This window comes from Zalophus californianus, chromosome 5 (genome assembly GCF_009762305.2).
Source record: "Zalophus californianus isolate mZalCal1 chromosome 5, mZalCal1.pri.v2, whole genome shotgun sequence".
Taxonomy (NCBI): domain Eukaryota; kingdom Metazoa; phylum Chordata; class Mammalia; order Carnivora; family Otariidae; genus Zalophus; species Zalophus californianus.
Window position 1 is genome coordinate 86,488,991 of NC_045599.1, and position 20,351 is coordinate 86,509,341.

Below are 20,351 nucleotides of genomic sequence, written 5' to 3' on the forward strand. Positions count from 1 at the left end.
TCTGTGAAGTCTTAGAGTGACTGAGTTCCAGATGCCCTCGGAGGTGAAGGACCTGTGAGTCATTCTCAGAGTACCGCTCACCCCACTTCACAATAAGGTCAAGCAAAGGAGAGTATACGAGTATAGTCTCAGACTTTACAGAACTTCGCCTTGCCCCTGAATATACCTCACAGTCCTAAGATTTTGGTTCTTCTGTTCTCTTTTAAGTCTGGAAAATTTTAACTAATGTAGGGCACTTTCACTAAAATATGGATGAAAATAGATCTAATAGTGTCAGCCTCCTATGGCAGAAAAATGCTTCAACACAAACACGCTATTTTCAATCAATGCTACTGATTGCAAAATCTTCTGTAAGTGAAAGTACCTTTGCCAAAAATAGAATAGAAACACCAATACTTATAAATTGGAGTTTGTTAAAATTCAAAACTAAAAATGCACGTAGAAAGAATTCAAAGTTGATTAGGTTAGAAATTTTGCACTAGCTTCTTTGTGAACTCATTACAGTACAAGTCTCAATCATTAGTAGACTGACTTGGTTTTACAGTGCCATGAAATTAAACATGTATAAAGTAATTTATAAATATAATAAAATTTTCCCTAATTTGATAAATAAAGAAACTAGGGCAGAGGTTTACTGGCTTGTCCAAAATAACATAGTTACTTGATTCATTTTACTTTAAATTTTTCTTTCACTTTTAAAATTAATGTGAACCAGTGCACACAGGTAAATAGTACAAGATCCTGGACTGGACCTCAGCTAGCCTTACTCCAGCCCACTGTTCCTTCTACACTAATATAAAGAGCTAAAATATATCAAATAAATAAATGTATAGATGATAGATTGGCTAAAATACAATAATAAGAGGCTTCATAAATAGCTACTGACCTATCTATCTACACAACCTTATAAAAAGTTTAGGAACATCAGCATTCAAGACAGTTTTCCTAGGTTCTCCTTACTCCTCTATAACAATTTCTTCAGTGACCAAATTGCAATTTTAAAAGATGGAATTAAAATGTCTCCAAGTCACAACCCTTACATAGGGTTATTTCAACAGAAAACACTGACAATGTCAAAATACACACAACCCTAAAAATGAAAGACTAAGAATGAAAGAGAAGTCACTAGGAGCAGCAACTTAAAGGGAATTTCCACAAATCATAAAATTGATGGAGCTGGATTAAGAAAAGCAGCAAGGAATACATACATTCCACTTCGTGAAATGTAGCAACCTCGTGCCCCCAACAAAAGTTAAAAGGGGAAAAAAATGATCTCTACCATCCATGGTGTTTTTCAGAGACTCAGAAAAAAAGTAAAGCCAGTCCCTTACTTTGGAGTACTGATTTTTTAAGAAACCACAGTATTATTTCTGTGCTTCATCCTCATCTGTCTCATCTGGCAACTTCCAGATGACAGAAAGGGTAGAAAACCATGCTGGGGCCGTGTGTGTGTAGGAGGCAGGGAAGAGGAACACTATAATGGGAACACTGGAGGGCATTTTCTCCTCAAAAGAAAAAAAATCAAAGAGTAGGAAGAATACAGGAAGGTCCCTGATGATAGTGCATGTTGAGTGTTGCAGCATTTAACAACTCTGTTATGTATGCTGTGAAAACAAACCTCTGATTTTAAAATACCAAGTTTTTATAGATTTCTCCTAGGTAATGAGGTAAGTAAAATAGAACGTGAAGAATATTAAAGCAAGAGCTAAAGAGAATATCAGTCTGAATACTCAGAGAGGATCATAGCTCTGAAAATGATTTCTTACAGGGACCAGAAGATATTTTTATAAGACTCTTAAGCACCTTTAATAAAACCAAATTAAGAGGAAAAGACAATGAAAAGCCTTGATACTGACGAAAGGTAGTATGGTAAGAAAACAAAAGACTGCAAAGAGATTAAAATACAAAAATATAATTCAAATCCATGATGAGGAAGTTAACCGCAAAAGCTGCTTGGAAGGGAGAAAACTGGCAAACAGACCCACTACTAATTCCCATTGAGACAACCAGGTATGTCTGGGTAGCTCAGTCGGTTAACATCTGATTCTGGATTTTGGCTCAGGTCACGATCTCAGGGTCATGGGATCAAGCCCCACCTGGGGTCCTGTGCTTGCCAGGCAGTCTGCTTGAGATTCTCTCTCTCTCCTTCTGCCCCACCCCCCACTCACGCTCTCTCTCTAAATAAATAAATAAAATCTTTTTTAAAAAAAAGAAAGAAAGAAACAACCAAAGAAACATAGAATCAAGGGGGAAAATCTGTAGTACTACAAAAAAAGAAAAAAAAAAGAAAGGAACTTTAAAGATGTTAAAGTTATGAACAAAATGGAATTCAAATGAAGGAAAACCTTTTGAATGCTGAGAAGCCAAAACTTAATTTAAAATTTAGTTGCAGGCATATATGGGTTTTCCACTTTAATGTAATGGATAATCCAAGCTCAGAGAAGCAGGAACTGTGCACTGAGCATGCGAACGATGAACAATCAATGGAAGGCCTTCAGGAAACACAGACCCATCACCAGCATATTTGAGCACAGCTGCATATAGCAGGGCTTTTCTCTGAGTAAAAGTGGAGGATTTGCCTCAACAGCTTCCAAAGATGGCCAGTGAGACAAGAGAGGACGCCTTTTCTATCCTGGCTGCCAAATCACAAAGACATGCCTAAAAAATTCTGGATTGAAAATAAAACAGAAAAAAAAAGTAGACTGGCTTTGAACATCTAATCATAAATTAGGAAATAGCATAGCAACATTTAGAGATTTAAAGTGGGAATTAAGGAAAAAAAAACTGTGGGCACAGAAGCCTATTTCCAGACAAAATCTACATTACACTTTTCAGGGAGAAATGAATGGTGACGAATGTTATTCTCAGCCTAGAGTTGTGCATAAGCAAGGGCTCACCTAATGAAATAGGTCGCCTGTGTCCATACTTAGAATGTACTCAAACCAACCCAGAAATGAATAGTATTTAACAGCTTAAGAATGGGAAATCCTAGTGGTAAAAGGCTGACAGTGAGTGGGAAAAATAGATGAAGTTTAATAAGTCAAAATAATTTCAGAAATATGACCCTTAAAATTAAATATTGATATATAACTCATCATTTAAGGAGGGGATAGAACACTTTTAAATAGTGATTTAACCTTAATGTTATCAAAAACTCCAGATTATATTAACAGTCCAGGAAGGGAGGGTTAATATAAATATATTAAGCTCAATCTTCATTGTACATGAAGAGGGCAAGGCAGGATTTCATTCTTGATTTTGGCCCTTTATGAAAACTACTTTGAAGAATGCACTTCTCTCTCCATTGTCTGATTTTTGATACTCAGAAAAGATGGACTACGTGTGAATCTAGTCTTTAGTATGTCTGCTAAAAGGGGCTATTTCTCCTGCTTGCAGAGCTTCATTCTCAGAGCTCCAGGAATAACAGTGGGGAAGAACGAAGGGCTGGCAGGTTGGACAAGTCAGGAATGCAGCTTCACCAGAGAAAGCACAGGTGGGTCACTAACTGTCACCTCCATCCAGTCCTATCAGGCACTTCATCTGTTTGGTTCGTTGGCGGTAATGAATCCTAGTAGCAGGACCTTTCAGTCTTTGTTTTTGCTCTCCTTGCTTTTTTCTAATCATGGCAAGTTATGAGACCCTGATGTAACCCCTGTGTCATGTCAAAATAGTTCTTATTAAATAATTTTAAGCCAGAGAGTGGTATAATCGCATTTAGGTTGTAACCCTGGCAGCAAAGTATGACAGATTATTGAGGGGAAAACTTAAGGCAAAGAGACCAGTTAAAAAGCTTCAGGAGTCATGAGACAACAAGGGCCGAAACCAAGGTTGTGACAGAGCAGGCAGAGAACAGGGTAACGGTTCCGAAACGTAGGGTGTGTGAATTGGTTAACATGTGTCAGGTATGGAGATCGAAATTCAGTAGGCAGAAATCTCTCTAGGAAAAAAATAATTCAGATCTGAACTAGTAGGACATGAAGTAGTAGCGGAGACTCCGAGTATAAGAAGGGTTTTCATTACTTATCTCATTTAAATCTCTCAAAAGCTCTCTGAAATGGCTACCGTCTTTTTTTATCTGCTAACCAGACTCTGTGCATAGCAGTTAAGTGACTCATTCAAAATTAGACAGGTAGCAAGAGATAGGACTAAAACTCAGGTCTTCTGATTTGAGGTTGAATGTTTTTTTACTGCACCACAACCTAGCAAGGTATAATTACATATTTACCTTTGCTGTAGACTGAATGGTTACACTTAGCCCAGAGGATCAAAGGATACATTTAAAAATCCAGTAAATGAATCTGAAGAGTGAGGACTTACACTGCCATCTCAGCTCATGAAGAAGGAGGAGGACTATTAACAAAAAAGTTGTTTGAATGGTTTTGGTTAGACTGTCACGTGAACGTCACGTGAACATTATAATCACTGGGGTTCAGGAGATAGGCAATGTGGATATCAGTGACCTAGACAGAAATTAAGGCTTTGCTGCCTTACAAAGAAGTTGGTTCTTTGATTCATTTCAAACACAAATACTATACCTCTGGAAACCACTTGCCATGTCTATATAATTTTAAATTGTCAAGCTTTTTTGGAATACATTCATGGAGCGCATTAAATCAGCTATTTTGCTTTGGGAGATATAATTTTATATGTTATACCACTCTACCGAAATGCCATACTGCATTTCTCAGCAGTCTTCATTGGCTAACAATTCAATTATAAACACAATTCATTATTTTCATGTTAGATTAGAAAGCCTTTTGCACTGGCTTGAGCTATCTTCCCAGAGCAAATGGGGCAGTTTATAAAAGGCCAAACCGCAGGGTGGAGCATTGAGAGTATGAAGCATCATATAAAATGTAACCATATGAAACAGAAATCTGCCTTACAGCAAGCTGCTTATCTGCAGTTCAGGACAGCTAAACTTCCCAGATAAAGGGCAAGGGGGTGCCTGATAGCCAGGAGGGGCTCATGTAGCCCCTTTTTCCCTACTTCCTCACCCTGTTTTATAATATATTGTCTTTAGTGCATTTCCTCTGCAGGGTTTGTTTTTTTTTTCCCTGTCCCCTAGTGAGCAGAAGTCGCTCTAACTCTGTGATGCCTTCCCTGAGTCCTTTTGTGGATCTGGGCCTGCTCTTTTTCAGGCTCAGCTGAAACCACTTGCTTCTATTTCTTTCCTTTTCTACGGTATAATCTTTATAAAGGGCGTTATAAGAAGCAAGGCAGAGATTTACAGGATGAATTATTTACTGATGGATAACATCAGAAATGGGCAGATGAGAACCACTCATTTGTATTTTTGCCACTCTTAATCAAATGTCTTCTGATCAATCAGTTGAATGGTCTCCCCTCTGCATTTTAAATATCTGAACATTGATTCATCATTATGGTAACTTTACTGATATGTATGGAAAACAAAATTGTTCAGGTTACTCCTCTTAATAGTCACTTGGCATTGAATTTCAAGTACTACACCAAATTCATCTTCCACCAAGTGTCACAACTCCAAGACTATCTGGTCCAGCAAATCCTGACAAAATCTCAATTTACTATCAAGGCCTGATGCCTCAGTATTTTTATTTCGTTCTAAATACACTGTTCATTTTCTTAATTTTTTTTTACATGTACCTAGTCTTAGGGGTATGTAAGACCAATATTCAAGTTTCCCCAGAAATGGAAAGCACTTCTGGTTTGATCTTGATAATTACATCAGTTTGTTTTGTTTTGTCTGGAATAATGACTTCTTGATAGCTGTATAGACTATTCCATAAATAACTTAAATATTTTGTAAGAAGAAAAATTAATTCTTTAATATTTGGTATAATGTTATCATTACAATAGAAAATTTGACTAGCAGAAGTTAGGCAAATTGCTAACTTAAAAATTAATCTTTTAATGTCAATGGATTATTTTTATTAGAGTCATCACTTTAAAAAAAGATTGAAACCTCTTTAAAAAAACAGTAAATATAAGAAACAGAATCAAAATTATTTGGCAGTATTTTTTTTTAAACAATTATCTTTTCCTTTTGATTTTAAACAGTCACTGTGTTCCACAATTTTTTCAGTTTACCCCTCTGTTTGTTCAGCATTGTCTAAACACTACCATCCCCTCCCTCATTTGATTTCCATCATGTCTTCCCAGAAAAGGAAAAGCCAGGATTCAGTGACAAGATGCCTCAAAACAGTTATCTCCTTACTTGTGCAGCCAGAATGATAGTGGGATAAGGTACTGGGACCCTAAAAATCTCTTTGCACTCACTAGTAAGCCTAATAAGCATGGCCTCAGTTTCTCCATTTGCAAAGTCAGAATAGTTTTGTATGATCTCCAATGGCCCCAAATCTGTAAAATACTAAGTATAAAAAAAAACTACCTTAAAGACTGTTAAATAACAAAAGTCAAGCAAGTAAATTTGAAGTTATAATTAGATTTATTAAATGATTCATGAATCAGGCAGCACCCTAACTAGCGAGTAGAAAGGAGCTCCAAGGAGTTGGAAGGTTTTTATAGAGGGAGGGTTATTAGGGCAAGAAAGTTATTAGCAAAAGAAAAGGATTATTCTAGGTGAGGCTGCTTTCTAGGGGGAAAAGCAAGGTGTCATCACGTAGATGATCTCATCTTTTTAGGGGGATGGAAATGGTCTAAGTGGTAGACTCATTGGTGCACACTGAAAAATTCCTAGCTGATCTTTTTAAGACTAAATTTCTGGGGGATGTTGAAACTGCAATTAGATTATGTATTATACACCAGTTTGGGAACTTGGTCCAAGTGACAACATTTGGGACCTGTGGTTGGTTGGTTGGTTTGTTTAACAAGACAAATCATTAACAAATTAAATCAATGTTGATGCAGTACAGTAAAACTGAAAGTTGGTTAAAGAAACAATTCCTTGACTTTCAGAATTAGCTATTCTTAATCAGCCACTTTTACTATCTCAGTATTTCTTTAAACTTGTTTATTTGGTAATTATTAGAGTGCTTTGAAAATAAACTTGAAAGTCATGAAATACTTATTTTTATATGTTAAAATGTAATTTCTCCTATTTTTTAAATCAAATTAGAGTCTTCCAAGAGCTAAAATAGTTCTATACCCTTTTGAAAACTAAATTGTATCTTTGAATCCCCTACAACTTATTTTCTATAGTAAGAATGGTCTGAAAGAATCACCATGGCTTTCAGAATAACCAACTTTGCACCAGGGAGAATCTCTAATTTTTGTTGTATTTATCAACTCTATATGAACATATACTTATTAAAATTATATTCTATTTGCATTGTAATTTTCCCATTTAAAGATATCATCCTTAGCTTTTAAAACATAAAAGAATCACAATCTTTGTTAACTGCAATAGTGAGACTTCTCCCATCTTGTCCTCCCACAGGACAAGACAGAGTAAGTTCTTGATGAAACATCTTCTGAACTAGGCTGTTTCTAGGAAATTAAGCAAACTCTAAGCCATCCTCCAGAAATCTTTACTTGATCTAGAATCCCAAAAACTTCCAAATGAAACTAGGAAAACACCTTTCCTTCATAAGGAATCCTCCTGATTCTTAGAATTTACATATACAAAGTCCTTTGGTGTAGAGTGGGCAGCCAGTGGGCAGCCAGAGGCAGGAACTAATTTTAAGAAAACTATATGATGACTGAATTTGCAACTTGGCTATGGCCTGACAGATGATGATGATGATAATGATGATGATGATGATGACGATGATGATGATTACCATTAGCACTGGAAGAGGAATTCAAAACTCTGATTATCCTCAAATACTGAAAAGGGATATCTCCTCTGATCACTTTCCTCAGAAATACTCCTTTAAAATTCTTCTCCCCTCCACTGAACCCATGTCCTCTTTGGTAGTAATTTAAGACTTCTTTTTCCTTCTCAAATTAATATATGTACAGGAGGAAACTAACACTCATCAGTCAAGATTTATTTTTGTTATACTTTACAAGTAAGGCATAAAGAAACAGAACCTCAATATATTTCCTCCAAGGATAATAAACTGTACCTCACTGTTGTTGTTTAACAACTTAAAAAATAAAGGATGTTTTAAATGGGGGAGGCACTTCTTATCAATAACAAATTTCATTTGATAAAGATAGATTAAGCAATACATGCAAGCAAACTAGCAAAAAAAAATGAGATAGGAACAATTTGTTGATGAAATGAACTAATACAAAATATATAAATTGCCCTTGCATTTGGAACTGAGATTATAAATTATTTTCATAGTCAACTAAGGTGTGATTAACATTTAAGTACAAAGGTTATTTAACATTTAAACACAAAGGTTTCTCCATGAATTACTTTGGATTTATAGAATCCCTCTTACCAGCATTTCTTTTGAAGCTGCACTTTATGAAAGATGAGATGTTCAAGCACCTTATTCAGCTGAGGACTATTCTTCTGAACACATGACCAGGCAGCAACACAGTGCCAGAGCAAGTGGTTAACTTCATATCCTCCCTGATTAAATTGCAAATGTTCCTGGAATTAAAAAATAAAAATATATCTGGAAAAGAGTTATTTGACTTGAATAAACATGAAAATGAATTTCCTGGGAAATTTTAAATATTCAAATGAAAATGCATTATTTTCTTAAACTTCATGTTACACCAAAAAGAGCAATTTACTTAAGTATATTTTTGTAAATATATATAGTGTGGGGGAGGAAAAATAATTTTCTATCTACCCTTCCAGGTTCTTGGCTGAGACCTTTGTACCCCCTGCACCCCCCTGTAATAAAAAGACAGATTAATAGGAGAAAACCAAACAGTAGTTTAATAACATGTATACCTCCTGTACACATGGTAGACGGAGGAATACTTTTCAAAGTGGCCCAAGCCACTACCTTATATAACATCTCTAGCTAAAGACAAAACAGTAGGTGGGCAGTTATGGATGGTTAACAGGAAAAGCCTAGTAAACAAGGGTAAGGTTGATATGCAGATTTGTCATTGCCTTCTCCACTGATAAGAGTTTCTAGAGATTTAGAATCATTCTTCTCTTCCTAGTACAGAGAGGGAGGCACCTATACAAACAGAGACTTCTCTTAAAATGTAAATATCTCTTACAAAAAGGGTAACTTCTACTCAGTTTTCACAGCTTCTCCTGTGTCTGTGATTTCTTAAAAATAACCAGCCTAAAATAATCCTTATGCCAAAGAGTCATATTTTGGGGCAGCAAATTTTGCTTCCCTTCAATTGTTAACCTGAACCTAATGACTTAATTGCTTTTCACATGGGTCCCTTGTGTTCAATGACATCATTCCATACTATGACAAAAATTCTATATCCTCTACAGGACAATTATCAGAACAATGTGCTTCTTAGACCCTATATGACTTAGTTCTTCCTGACACCCAAGGAGGAGAGGATGGGGAAAAGTTTGAACAATGATCAAACTGCAAATTAGGTTTTAAAATGTGGATTTCCACTTTAAGGGCAATATACATGCCTAGCTAGACTTGGTCAATGTCTGCTAAATAACTATTTTAAAAGTCTACAAATTCAGAGGAAAAAATGGGCTGTTATCTGTTTATTTTTTCTTGAAATGCTTCCTAACAGTTTCATAGAATTAGCTGATCTACTAAGGTAACCGGTATAAAGAAACCTGACTTTATTGTTAGACAGTGATAACATAGCACTCTCATTGAATTTTTTCCAACAATACAGATTCAAATACACATCTTATGATATGTACTTAATATTTCATTCTTTTATGCTCAAAAGAAACCCTTAAAGAGACTCCAAAAGGGTTTATAATTCTCATTTATTATACAAACAACATTAGATCTACAATTTAAAGATAATTGTCATGTTAAGTATTCTTAAGTTGAAAGGCCAGAAATTCATATATAAATTTTAAACTAAGATATATTAAGTTTCTAGTAAACTGTTTAGTTAAGTCCCACAGATGTGTATTGATCTATTTTTATGTTGGGAACAGAGATGCTAGAGATAAGTCATTAGTAAGATAAAGTCTCTGCACAAGGCTACTGACTGTGGGGAATAATCACTCAGAAAGGCAAATGTGGAAAACAAGCCAATGTTTAGAATGTTAGAATATTCCATAGAAAAGCTTTATTTTAAAATAATGTAAAACAGGGGCACCTGGGTGGCTCAGTCGGTTAAGCTCCAACTCTTGATTTTGGCTCAGGTCATGATCTCAGGGTTGTGAGATCAAGCCCTGAGACAGGCTCCATGCTCAGTGCAGAGTCTACTTGTCCCTCTTCTCCTGCTCGTGCATCCTCCCTCCCTGCCCCCCTCTCAAATAAATAAAATCCCCCCAAAAAAGTTGAGAGGGCTCTTTTAACACAGTTTAAATGACTCCCAGAGAACTTTTTCTTTTTACCCCTTACTTCCCTCCCTCTTTCCTTTCCTTCCTCTCTTCCTTCTTTCCTTTTTTTCTTGGCTTTATGACCACTTCCTATAGTTCTTTCATCTGCATGCCTTGCTGCCCAGCTTTGGATTATGCTCCTTTGCAAACTGGACCCTGTACACAGAGGCCAAACAGAGATTAAAGAGAGAGACCACTCCAGATTGGTAGGTGATAGGTCTAATAAGCCAGGGAAATTACTTAGGAGGATTATTTTAGATTGCTTCAAGACAAGCAAATCCTCTGCACCCACCTGAATCTTAAGGTTTATAGGAAGCCTTAACTGGGTTTTCACTTATACCACCCAGATGGTCTCAAGAGCACATTGATCTCTCAAGGCTACATCCTTGAAATGGCTCCAGCTGTGGGAACAGTGAGCAGAACATGCATTCCAGGGAGGAGCCTCAGATTGCCCAGGTCCAGCTCATGGGAGAAACCAGTGGCCACATCCTCTCAATTACATTCTCCAACAAGCTATCAGTGCAGCTTGTACAATACCTATTTTGAGAAGTCCACCTAAAAAAGTGCTATTAATCTAATGTTGGCTGAAATTTCAGATAACCACATCAGCTTGAATCTTATGCAAATTTGAGTACACAAGCTCTGAATATCAGACCAGACTCTCTTTTATAACAGTAATGAGCTTTGAAGAATGGGCTGTATTTTGGCTGTTCAGAGATAGCTTTTTGAGTTTCATCCTTGTTTTTAGTCATTTTGGGGATGGTTGACAATGCCATGAAAGGACCTCTTAACACAAATGTGCTACTTAGATAATAGGATATTATCATATAATATGAATCATAGGATAATGCTTCTAATTTTAAAGAACCTGTGTCTCAGTCTAACCCTAGTAACCATGTACATTTGCAGTATAGCACAAAATGTCCCAAATTTAGATAATGCCTTTGGCTTCCCAAGTACTTAAAGCATTAGAGGATGAGATTGCTAATCACAATTGAATGTAAACTCTGTATGTTTCCTAGTTTTCAGAAAACTATTTGTACTTTAGGACAGATGCAGCTATTTAGTAAAGGGTCTACTGCATTTCAGTTGAGTTAATCTACTATCTCCAAAAAACTATGTTGTTACTATCATGTGACAACTGTACTCAGCAAATTGAGTTCTGCTAGTGAACAACAGAGTGGAAAACTCAATCCAGTGTTCTGGCTCTGAAAGCCACAGAGCTAATTAAAGTGCACCATTTGTCAAAGTCAATGGAAACCTTGCGTCTGGATCAGCTTTTAAAGGATATTAAAAGAAAAAATGGGTTCTAGCAGCAGGGAAAGGAAATTTCCTATTCTAAAATAGAACCAACACGCATATTGTGTGTATCCTAACATGTATATCCTACAGAATTCTTTATTTTTTCAGCCATTTTATGGCAGCACTTGGAAAACAAATTAAATGCTTATGTTTTTACTCCAACGCGGATAAATATATTAAAAACAAAATATTTTGCAGTGGCCAAAATATTCTGTCATGGACCTTTGAGCATTACTGGAAAAGGAGGGCTGTAAGAATAAATCCTCAAATCCTCTACTATGGCAGGTCAATAACAAAGAAAGGAGGGGGATGAATACAGATGTATTGCTTATATTCCCATTTTCGTCTCTGATTCCTACTGTCTTCTCCCAGTAGGTGAGAGAGATGGGTATTGAATGGGTAAGTACTCAACTGAATGGGAGAGCCTGGCTTAGACCAAGCTATACTGAAGAAATTGGGCTGAAACTGGGGAACAATGTTCAAACATGTAATCAGGCACTGAATTAGTTAGCTGAACCAGAAATTTTAGTAGCACTGTGGCTACACTACCTTTCAAATTCTTTATATTGTGTGGGAATGCGAGGAGAAAAAGAGCAATAAATCTGATAGGCTAAAATCTGTTATAATCCCCTCACAAAATCAGAGGTATAGAGCTGAAATAGAACTTAGAAAAGACTGAAACTATGCTCTTTGTTCTTTGTGGAAAAAGGCACAGAGACTTAGTGACTTGTCCCACTCTAAGCAGAAACATTCTCTTTTTTGTTTTTTAGATTTTTAAAAATATCTTTGAGAGAGAGAGCTCAAGAGCGGGGGGTGGGGGGAGACAAGACAACTCTGCGCTCAGCACAGAGTCCAACGTGGGTCTCTATCTCAGGACTCTGAGATCATGACCTGAGCCAAAAGCAAGAGGCTGACACTTAACCTACTGAGCCACCCAGGCGCCCCTAAACAGATACATTCTTTTCATGTGTTGACATTTTGCCCCTTCCAGTTCAGGCAAAGCTGTCCAGCAGGAATCTTCCATTTCCTTGTAGCTTTTGTACAACAAGATTGACAAGAACAGATAGATTTTTTTTTTTTTAGATAGCATCTTTCTATTTTTTTAATTTTTTAATTTAAATTCAATTTAATTAACATAACTGTATTATTAGTTTCAGAGGTAGAATTTAGTGATTATTTAGTTGCATATAACACCACATGCTCATTACTTCAAGTGCCCTCATTAATGCCCATCACCCAGTTACCCCATCCCCCCACCCAGCTCCCCTTCAACAACCCTCAGTTTGTTTCCTATAGTTAAGAGTCTTCTATGGTTTGCCTCCCTCTCTGTTTTCACTTATTTTATTTTTCCTTCCCTTTCCCTATGTTCATCTGTTTTGTTTCTTAAATTCCACATGAGTGAAATCATACGGTATTTGTTTTCTCTGACTGACTTATTTCACTTAGGATAATACCCTCTAGTTCCATCCATGTTGTTGCAAATGGCAAGATTTCACTCTTGCTGAGTAACATTTTTTTGATGGCTGAGTAATATTCCATTGTCTATATGTATATACACCACATCTTCTTTACCCATTCATCTGTCAATGGACATCTGGGCTCTTTCCATAGTTTGACTATTGCAGACATTGCTGCTATAAATATTGGGGTACACATACCCCTTTGAATCACTATGTTTGTATACTTTGGATAAATACCTGGTAGTGCAATTGCTGGATCGTATGGTAGCCCTATTTTCAACTTTTTGAAGAACCTCCATACTATTTTCCAGAGTGGCTGCACCAGCTTGCATTCCCACCAACAGTGTAGGAGGGTTCCCCTTTCTCCGCATCCCCGCCAACCTCTGTTGTTTCCTGAGTTGTTCATTTTAGCTATTCTGACCAGTATGAGGTGGTATCTCATTATGGTTTTGATTTGTATTTCCCTGATGATGAGTGATGCTGAACATTTTTTCATGTATCTGTTGGCCATTTATATGTCTTCTTTAGGAAATGTCTGTGTCTTCTTCCCATTTCTTGACTGGATTTTTTGTTTTTTGGATGTTGAGTTTGATAAGTTCTTTAGGTTTTGGATACTAGCCCTTTACCTGATAAGACATTTGCAATTATCTCCTCCCAATCTATAGGTTGCCTTTTAGTTTTGTTGACTGTTTCCTTTGCTGTGCAAAAGTCTGTTATCTTGATGAAGTCCCAAGAGTTCATTTTTGCTTTTGTTTCCCTTGCCTATGGAGACGTGTCTAACAAGAAGTTGCTGTGGCCGAGGTCAAAGAGGTTGTTGCCTGTGTTCTCCTCTAGGATTTTGATGGATTCCTGTTTCACATTTAGGTCTTTCATCCATTTCGAATTTATTTCTGTGTATGGTATAAGAAAGTGGTCCAGTTTCATTCTTCTGCATGTGGCTGTCCAATTTTCCCAACACCACTTGTTGAAGAGATTGTCTTTTTTCCATTGGATATTCTTTCCTGCTTTGTTGAACATTTAGATTCTTAAAGAGAAGCAGAATCAACACTGAAGGTTGCCTGCTTCATAACTAGAACACTCATATTGTCAAGATTTCACAATATCTTATTTTTTAAGCAAAAACACTCAAATCACTCATTAAGCACAATTAACTTCATGGTAAAACACAATTATTTAGTCAGCATAATCATGTCCTTAGATGAAAATTACTATATTTAACTGCCTAAGTTAAAGTGAGTTCCTAAATATAATGTTCAATAATCATTGTTAACATTTTCATGGCCCTCAATCATTTACAAGGCACATGCTTTTTTGCAATCTTCACAACAATCCTATAGATTAGTTAGGGTGAATATGATGATGATGATGATGATAATGATTATGATGATGGTGGTGGTGGTCGTGGTGGTGGTGGTGGTGGTGGTGATGTCCTTTTTAAAGATAAGCAAATGGGGATTTAGAGAGCTCACGGACCTCCTCTGAATCATAGTCAGTTGCTGAGCAGGTCTTTCTTCTCATGACCAATGTTCTTACCATTGTTCAGTATCATAGATTATATATTGTTAAAATACTCTTTATACTTAAAAACAAGAGGGCGCCTGGGTGGCTCAGTTGGTTAAGCAACTGCCTTCGGTTCAGGTCATGATCCTGGAGTCCCGGGATCGAGTCCCGCATCGGGCTCCCTGCTCAGCGAGGAGCCTGCTTCTCCCTCTAACCCTCCCCCCTCTCATGTACTCTCTCTCTCTCATTCTCGTTCTCTCAAATAAATAAATAAATAAATCTTAAAAAATAAATAAATAAACTTAAAAACAAGATCCCTTTTGTGAATGAAGTAATTGGTGCTCATTAGTAATTATAACCAAAAGATTCAAAATTACTTAGCATATGTCACTCTGTGTCAATGATTCACCAAGTAATGAGCCAAAGAGAAAACACAAAAGCCTATAATGATTACAAATAGATGTGGTTAAATGTGTTTCCTTAAATACTTATGTTTTAGTTGGTTTTAGAAAGGGCCCAAGAGAAGCATGGGAAAACTGTGAGGCAAATCATAATACAACTATTTGAAAAAGGAATCTTAAATTTTTTTAGTTGTTTCAACTTCCCTTATGTTAAACATTTTCCTTTAAGATTTATTCATTTATTTATTTTAGAGAGAGCGCGCATGAGCGGGGAGAGGGGCAGAGGGAGAGAGAGTATCCCAAGCAGATTCCAAGCTGAGCATGGAGACAGACACAGGGCTTGATCCCACAGCCCTGAGATCATGACCTGAGCCCAAATTAAGAGTCAGATGCTTAACTGACTGAACCACCCAGGCGTTCCCTTATGTTTTCCTTTTTAAGAAATTATTAGAAAAACAAATTTTCTGTTTATAAACTATGAAATAATAAGTATATGTAACAAAAAATAAAATAACAAAAGAAGCAAGGTTTCAAACTGTTCACTGCTTTCTTTTGGAGTATATGTGAGAGAAGGAAATACATACGAGCCCCAGAGATTGAAGTTTGTTTTTTGAGGTACATCAGCCTATAACATATATGAACAATTATATGGCTCACTGCAGCTCTGTTCACATAATACATAATTTATTACATACCAAGGAATTACATGATTGGGACAGTTTTCTCTAATGTTGATCACTAATATCCAAGTTAGAAATTAAAGGACAATTTTTCATATACTAGAGATTATTTTATTTCCTCAATTCTGAACCATTTAAAAACATTTCAGTTGATTTTAATAGCATTTTAAATGTAATTACATATGAATTATGGAAGCATCAAATATTACAATTGCTCTCATTAATAGCCTGTACTTTATACACTTTCCTTTTAATACAAATGTAATATCTTAAAATCCTCATTTATAAATTAATCTAAATTGCATTGCTATTTCCAATTAAGTAGCTGAGATGGAATCTATAAGGAAAAAGATATTAATTGACATTACTCTATTTAAAGTCGTAGTGCTGCATATTGATGCCCCACTGCTAATCCTATTAACTACTGTCCAGGAACTGTGCATATGGTTTATTGTTTTTGCTATTTGTTCCTCTCGCCCTACCCCCACCACCAGCTAAACTCATCTTCAGCAATGTTGCAGTATTGGCAAGCACAATTATTTAATCATATTAATGTTATCTGACTCATTATGCACTAGGATATACTCACCATATCAGAATCTATGTTCTTATAGCTTTTCTTGTTTTCCACAGGGCTAAAAACTGATCCAGAGAGGAGTTCTCTTTTGCATATAATTTCCATGGTTTTCAGAATGAATTGCACATTTGAAAAGATGTTTGGATACTTGAAATATGACTCTCCAGAAAAACAAAGTGCTATTGTAAGAAAAATAATTTGTGATGAATATTTCATTAATATCTTGCATTGTGTTTCATTTGTCTTTTAGTTACTAAAATATAATTAAATTCAATACTTAGATGCTGAAACTGCTATCCAGTCCCCCATCTATTCAAGATTTAAAGGTTATGCGTGACCCCTGCTGGCATAATAGAAAACTACAAGGTAAATAATTAATACATAAGAGTTTATATAATTCAGAACATCAATTGCATAATGGTAGAATGCCCAATTAAGTATAGTTACTGCACAATAACGGTTGGAAACTTCCAGGTGAAAATAAATCAAGTTATAACATTCATATGTTATCATATCATAATGGATACTTTGAAACTGTAATCCTACAAACAAATCATCACTGTTAACCTACATTCTCCAGTTTTATTCTTTTTCAAGATGTTATTGTTGTTGATTTTTGAAAGAATATATTTTAAATATAACAACAATTATGTCATTCAACATAACACTATGTGGTACTTAACAGAAATATCTTTATGCTGTTCTTTTTGTAAACTTTTAGACAATTTTTGAGTTTCAATCTATTGATAGTGGAAAAAATTAATAATAACTACTCTTCTACTATATGGCTACATGGATAGGAGGCAGTTGTTAATGGCCCCAGGTAAAAATCATTCTGTTGCTAAAGACAGAGATGTAGCATAAGTAAGGCTCTACTTAACAGTATTTGATAGAAGGTCAAAATTGGGGATTTTATCCTTATATGAAACAGTTATTGGTTTTCTTGGGATAGATCTACAATAACAAACTAATGTGACATCTTGAGATTTTATTCACATAATTTTTCAAAATTTTATTTGCCACTATCATCTAATTATTTAATGAGTCACTATACTGAACACAGTGAGGAGTTAAAAAGAGGATTATAATGTATGAAGAAATCAAAACAAGTGATATGATAGACATGAATTCTTATTCAGTCTTGTCTTGGTTTCATACCCTGTCAGAATTTGTAGTAGTGGTGCAATTTATTGGTCAGTCTCCAAAACACTTCTATTATCTCCTATTCCCTCCTCCATGACTTTTTCCACCAAATATTCCCTTTCTTGTATCTTGAGTCTCTTTTTTATCTCTTACTGTACAACATACTAATCTTTTCCTCTTTTGACCTTGTTTTCTTTATTCAATCCATTAAACTAAAAAGTTTATTTAAAACTAAAAATAAAGTTTTTTGAAAAGAAAAATTGACAAGCCTTGAGCTAGACTCACCAAGAGAAAAAAGAGGACTTATATAAGTAAAATCAGAAATGAAGGGAGATGGGGCACATGGGTGGCTCAGTAAATTAAGGTCTGCCTTCGGCTCAGGTCATGATCCCAGAGTCCTGGGATGGAGCCCCACATTGGGCTCTCTGCTCAGCAGAGAGCCTGCTTCTCTTTTGCCCCTCACTCTGCTCTGCTCTCTCTCAACTTCTCCCTCTCTCAAATAAATAAATAAATAAAATCTTTTTAAAAAAAGAAATGAAGGGAGATGTTACAATAGAAAAAAAGGATTTTAAAAAAGAAATACAAAAGACCGTAAGAGACTACTATGAACAATTATACACCAACAAATAAGACAGCCTAGAAGAAATGGATAAATTATTAGGAACATACAACCTACGAAAACTGCATCAAGATGAAATAGAAAATATGAATAGAGTGATTATTAGTAAGGAGACTGAAACAATAATCAAAGACATCCCAACAAATAGAAGTCCAGAACCAGACAGCTTCACTGATGAATTCTACCAAGCACTCAAAGAGAATACCAATCCTTCTTAAACTCTTCCAAAATATAGAAGAGGAAGGAACTCTTCTAAACCCATTTTATAAGGCCAGCATTACCCTACCGAAATCATACAAGGATGTCACAAGAAAAGAAAATTACAGGCCAATATCCCTGATGAACATAGATTCAAAAATCCCCAACAAAATATTAGCAAACCAAATTCAAGAACACATTAAACGGATCATACACCATGATTACGTGGGAATTATTCCAGAGATACAAGGATGGTTTAACATCCCCAAATCAGTCAATGTGATATACCACATTAACAAAATGAAAGCTAAAAATATGATCATCTCAATAAATGCAGAAAAAGCATGTGACAAAAATCAACATCCATTTATGATTAAAAGAACTCTCAACAATGCAGGTATAGAGGGAATGCAACTCAACATAATAAGGGTTGCATATGACAAGTCCACAGCTAACATTTATTCAAGGGTGAAAAGCTGAAAGCTTTTCCTCCAAGATCAGGAACAAGACAAGGATGCCCATTCTCACCATCTTTATTCAACATAGTACTGGAAGTCCTAGCCATACCAGTTAAGCAAGAAAAAGAAATAAAAGGCATCCAAATTGGAAAGGAAGAAGTGAAACTCTTTTTTTGACCTGTTTTTTCATCCAAACTATTGATGTATTTCTCTTTCCCTTTATAGCTAAGCTTTTTGTAATAGTTCACCATCTCTGTCTTATGCTTAAACTTTCCCTTCACTCTTTGTTTACCTCCAATCTGAATTTTGCTTCCACCTCTCCAACAGGAATGCTCCCAAGATCAACAATGACTTTCTGCTTACAGAATCCCATCAACTTTCAGACCTCCTATTATTTAATACTTCTACAGCTCTTGATGATGTTGATCTTCTTGAACCTCCCTTCTTTAGATTTCTATGTCATTACTCCCTCTTATTTCCCTTTACTGATGTATGGCACTCCAATTATCTACTAAATGTTTATGTTCTCCAATACTTTTCCTAAAATTAATTCTCCCCCTCCAACACTTTCCACCCCAAGGTTATTTCAGCCATGTTAACATGGATGATTGTCAAATCACCTATGTTAGTATCTGTGAAATAAGTGAATCCCAGCCTTTGCTTATTTCCCTAGTTCCAAATCTGTATTTCTAACTACTCACTGTGTATATATACCTGATTGACCTTCAAATTTCAACACGTCCAATGGTTCTCTAGAATTTTTCCAGTTTAGAGTACACTATCTTGACTGTATTTGTCAGTATGTAAAATTTAAGATTCCTCCTGAATTCCTCATTTTCCCTTATATATAGCACAGATCCAATTGATCACCAAATTTAGTGTCTTTTTCCTCCTAAATATTTTTCAAAACTATTCTACTCTATCTCATTCCCATTTTAAAAGTTCATAATGGTTAACATCTCCTGCCCAACTAATGTCATAGCTAACTGATGCCCTGCATCCACATTCTTCTTACTCTAGGTCAGTATCTACATTGTCACTAGTATTACCTTACTAAAATATAAAATTAACTTTCTTGAAATCTAGAAAGGTAGATACTATTACAGATGAAGAAACTGAGTCACAAACAAGATCATGCACTTAGTTAGGTAGAAAAGTTAAAAGTAAAACCCATGCAGTCTGGCCCAGAAGCCTTGTTCTGCAATACTGTACCTATTATGAAAAATAGGTATTTTTCATGAAAAATAAAATACAGCTTATGTTCCTTATAGTGATAGTCTGAGCTTCTCAAATTATAACATAAAACATTTATAAGTACAGAAAATAAAAGATAGTCTACCGTACAAATATGGTTGAAGTCTAAATAAATGTTGTTTAAAACTTTCTAGGTGACCATGCAGGAAATATATAAAAAGTCGTAAGAAGACCAGATAGCCAATCTGTCAAAAGAAAAAGAAAAAAATATTTTTGTGTTGCATCAATAGATGTTTAGAAACTATAAGGAAACTAAACCATTTTATTATTACATTTGCTTTTGATGAAACAATTTCAAACTCACTTGAGCTTATGTGCTTTTGAAATAACTTTAAAACATTTTTATCAAGGTTGAAATACTGGTTCAGCCAAGAAAATCTTATAAATCATCTCTACATTATATATAATGACCAATACTGA

General features: G+C 35.6%; 1 protein-coding gene across 6 annotated transcripts in view; it reads right to left on the reverse strand.

Moving 5' to 3' along the window:
- The window catches only part of TMEM232 (transmembrane protein 232), a 253,105-nt gene that overhangs the window by 187,662 nt on the left and 45,092 nt on the right, over positions 1 to 20,351 (reverse strand). For 5 of the 6 annotated variants that reach the window (XM_027605032.2, XM_027605038.2, XM_027605037.2 and 2 more), the window contains 3 exons: positions 20,017 to 20,116; positions 16,272 to 16,438; positions 8,334 to 8,488 (listed from right to left, as the gene is read on the reverse strand). In XM_027605032.2, the coding sequence (XP_027460833.2) occupies positions 8,334 to 8,488; positions 16,272 to 16,438; positions 20,017 to 20,116 (422 nt within the window). The remainder of the gene's footprint in view (positions 1 to 8,333; positions 8,489 to 16,271; positions 16,439 to 20,016; positions 20,117 to 20,351) is intronic. The other variant, XM_027605036.2, reaches the window with a different exon arrangement.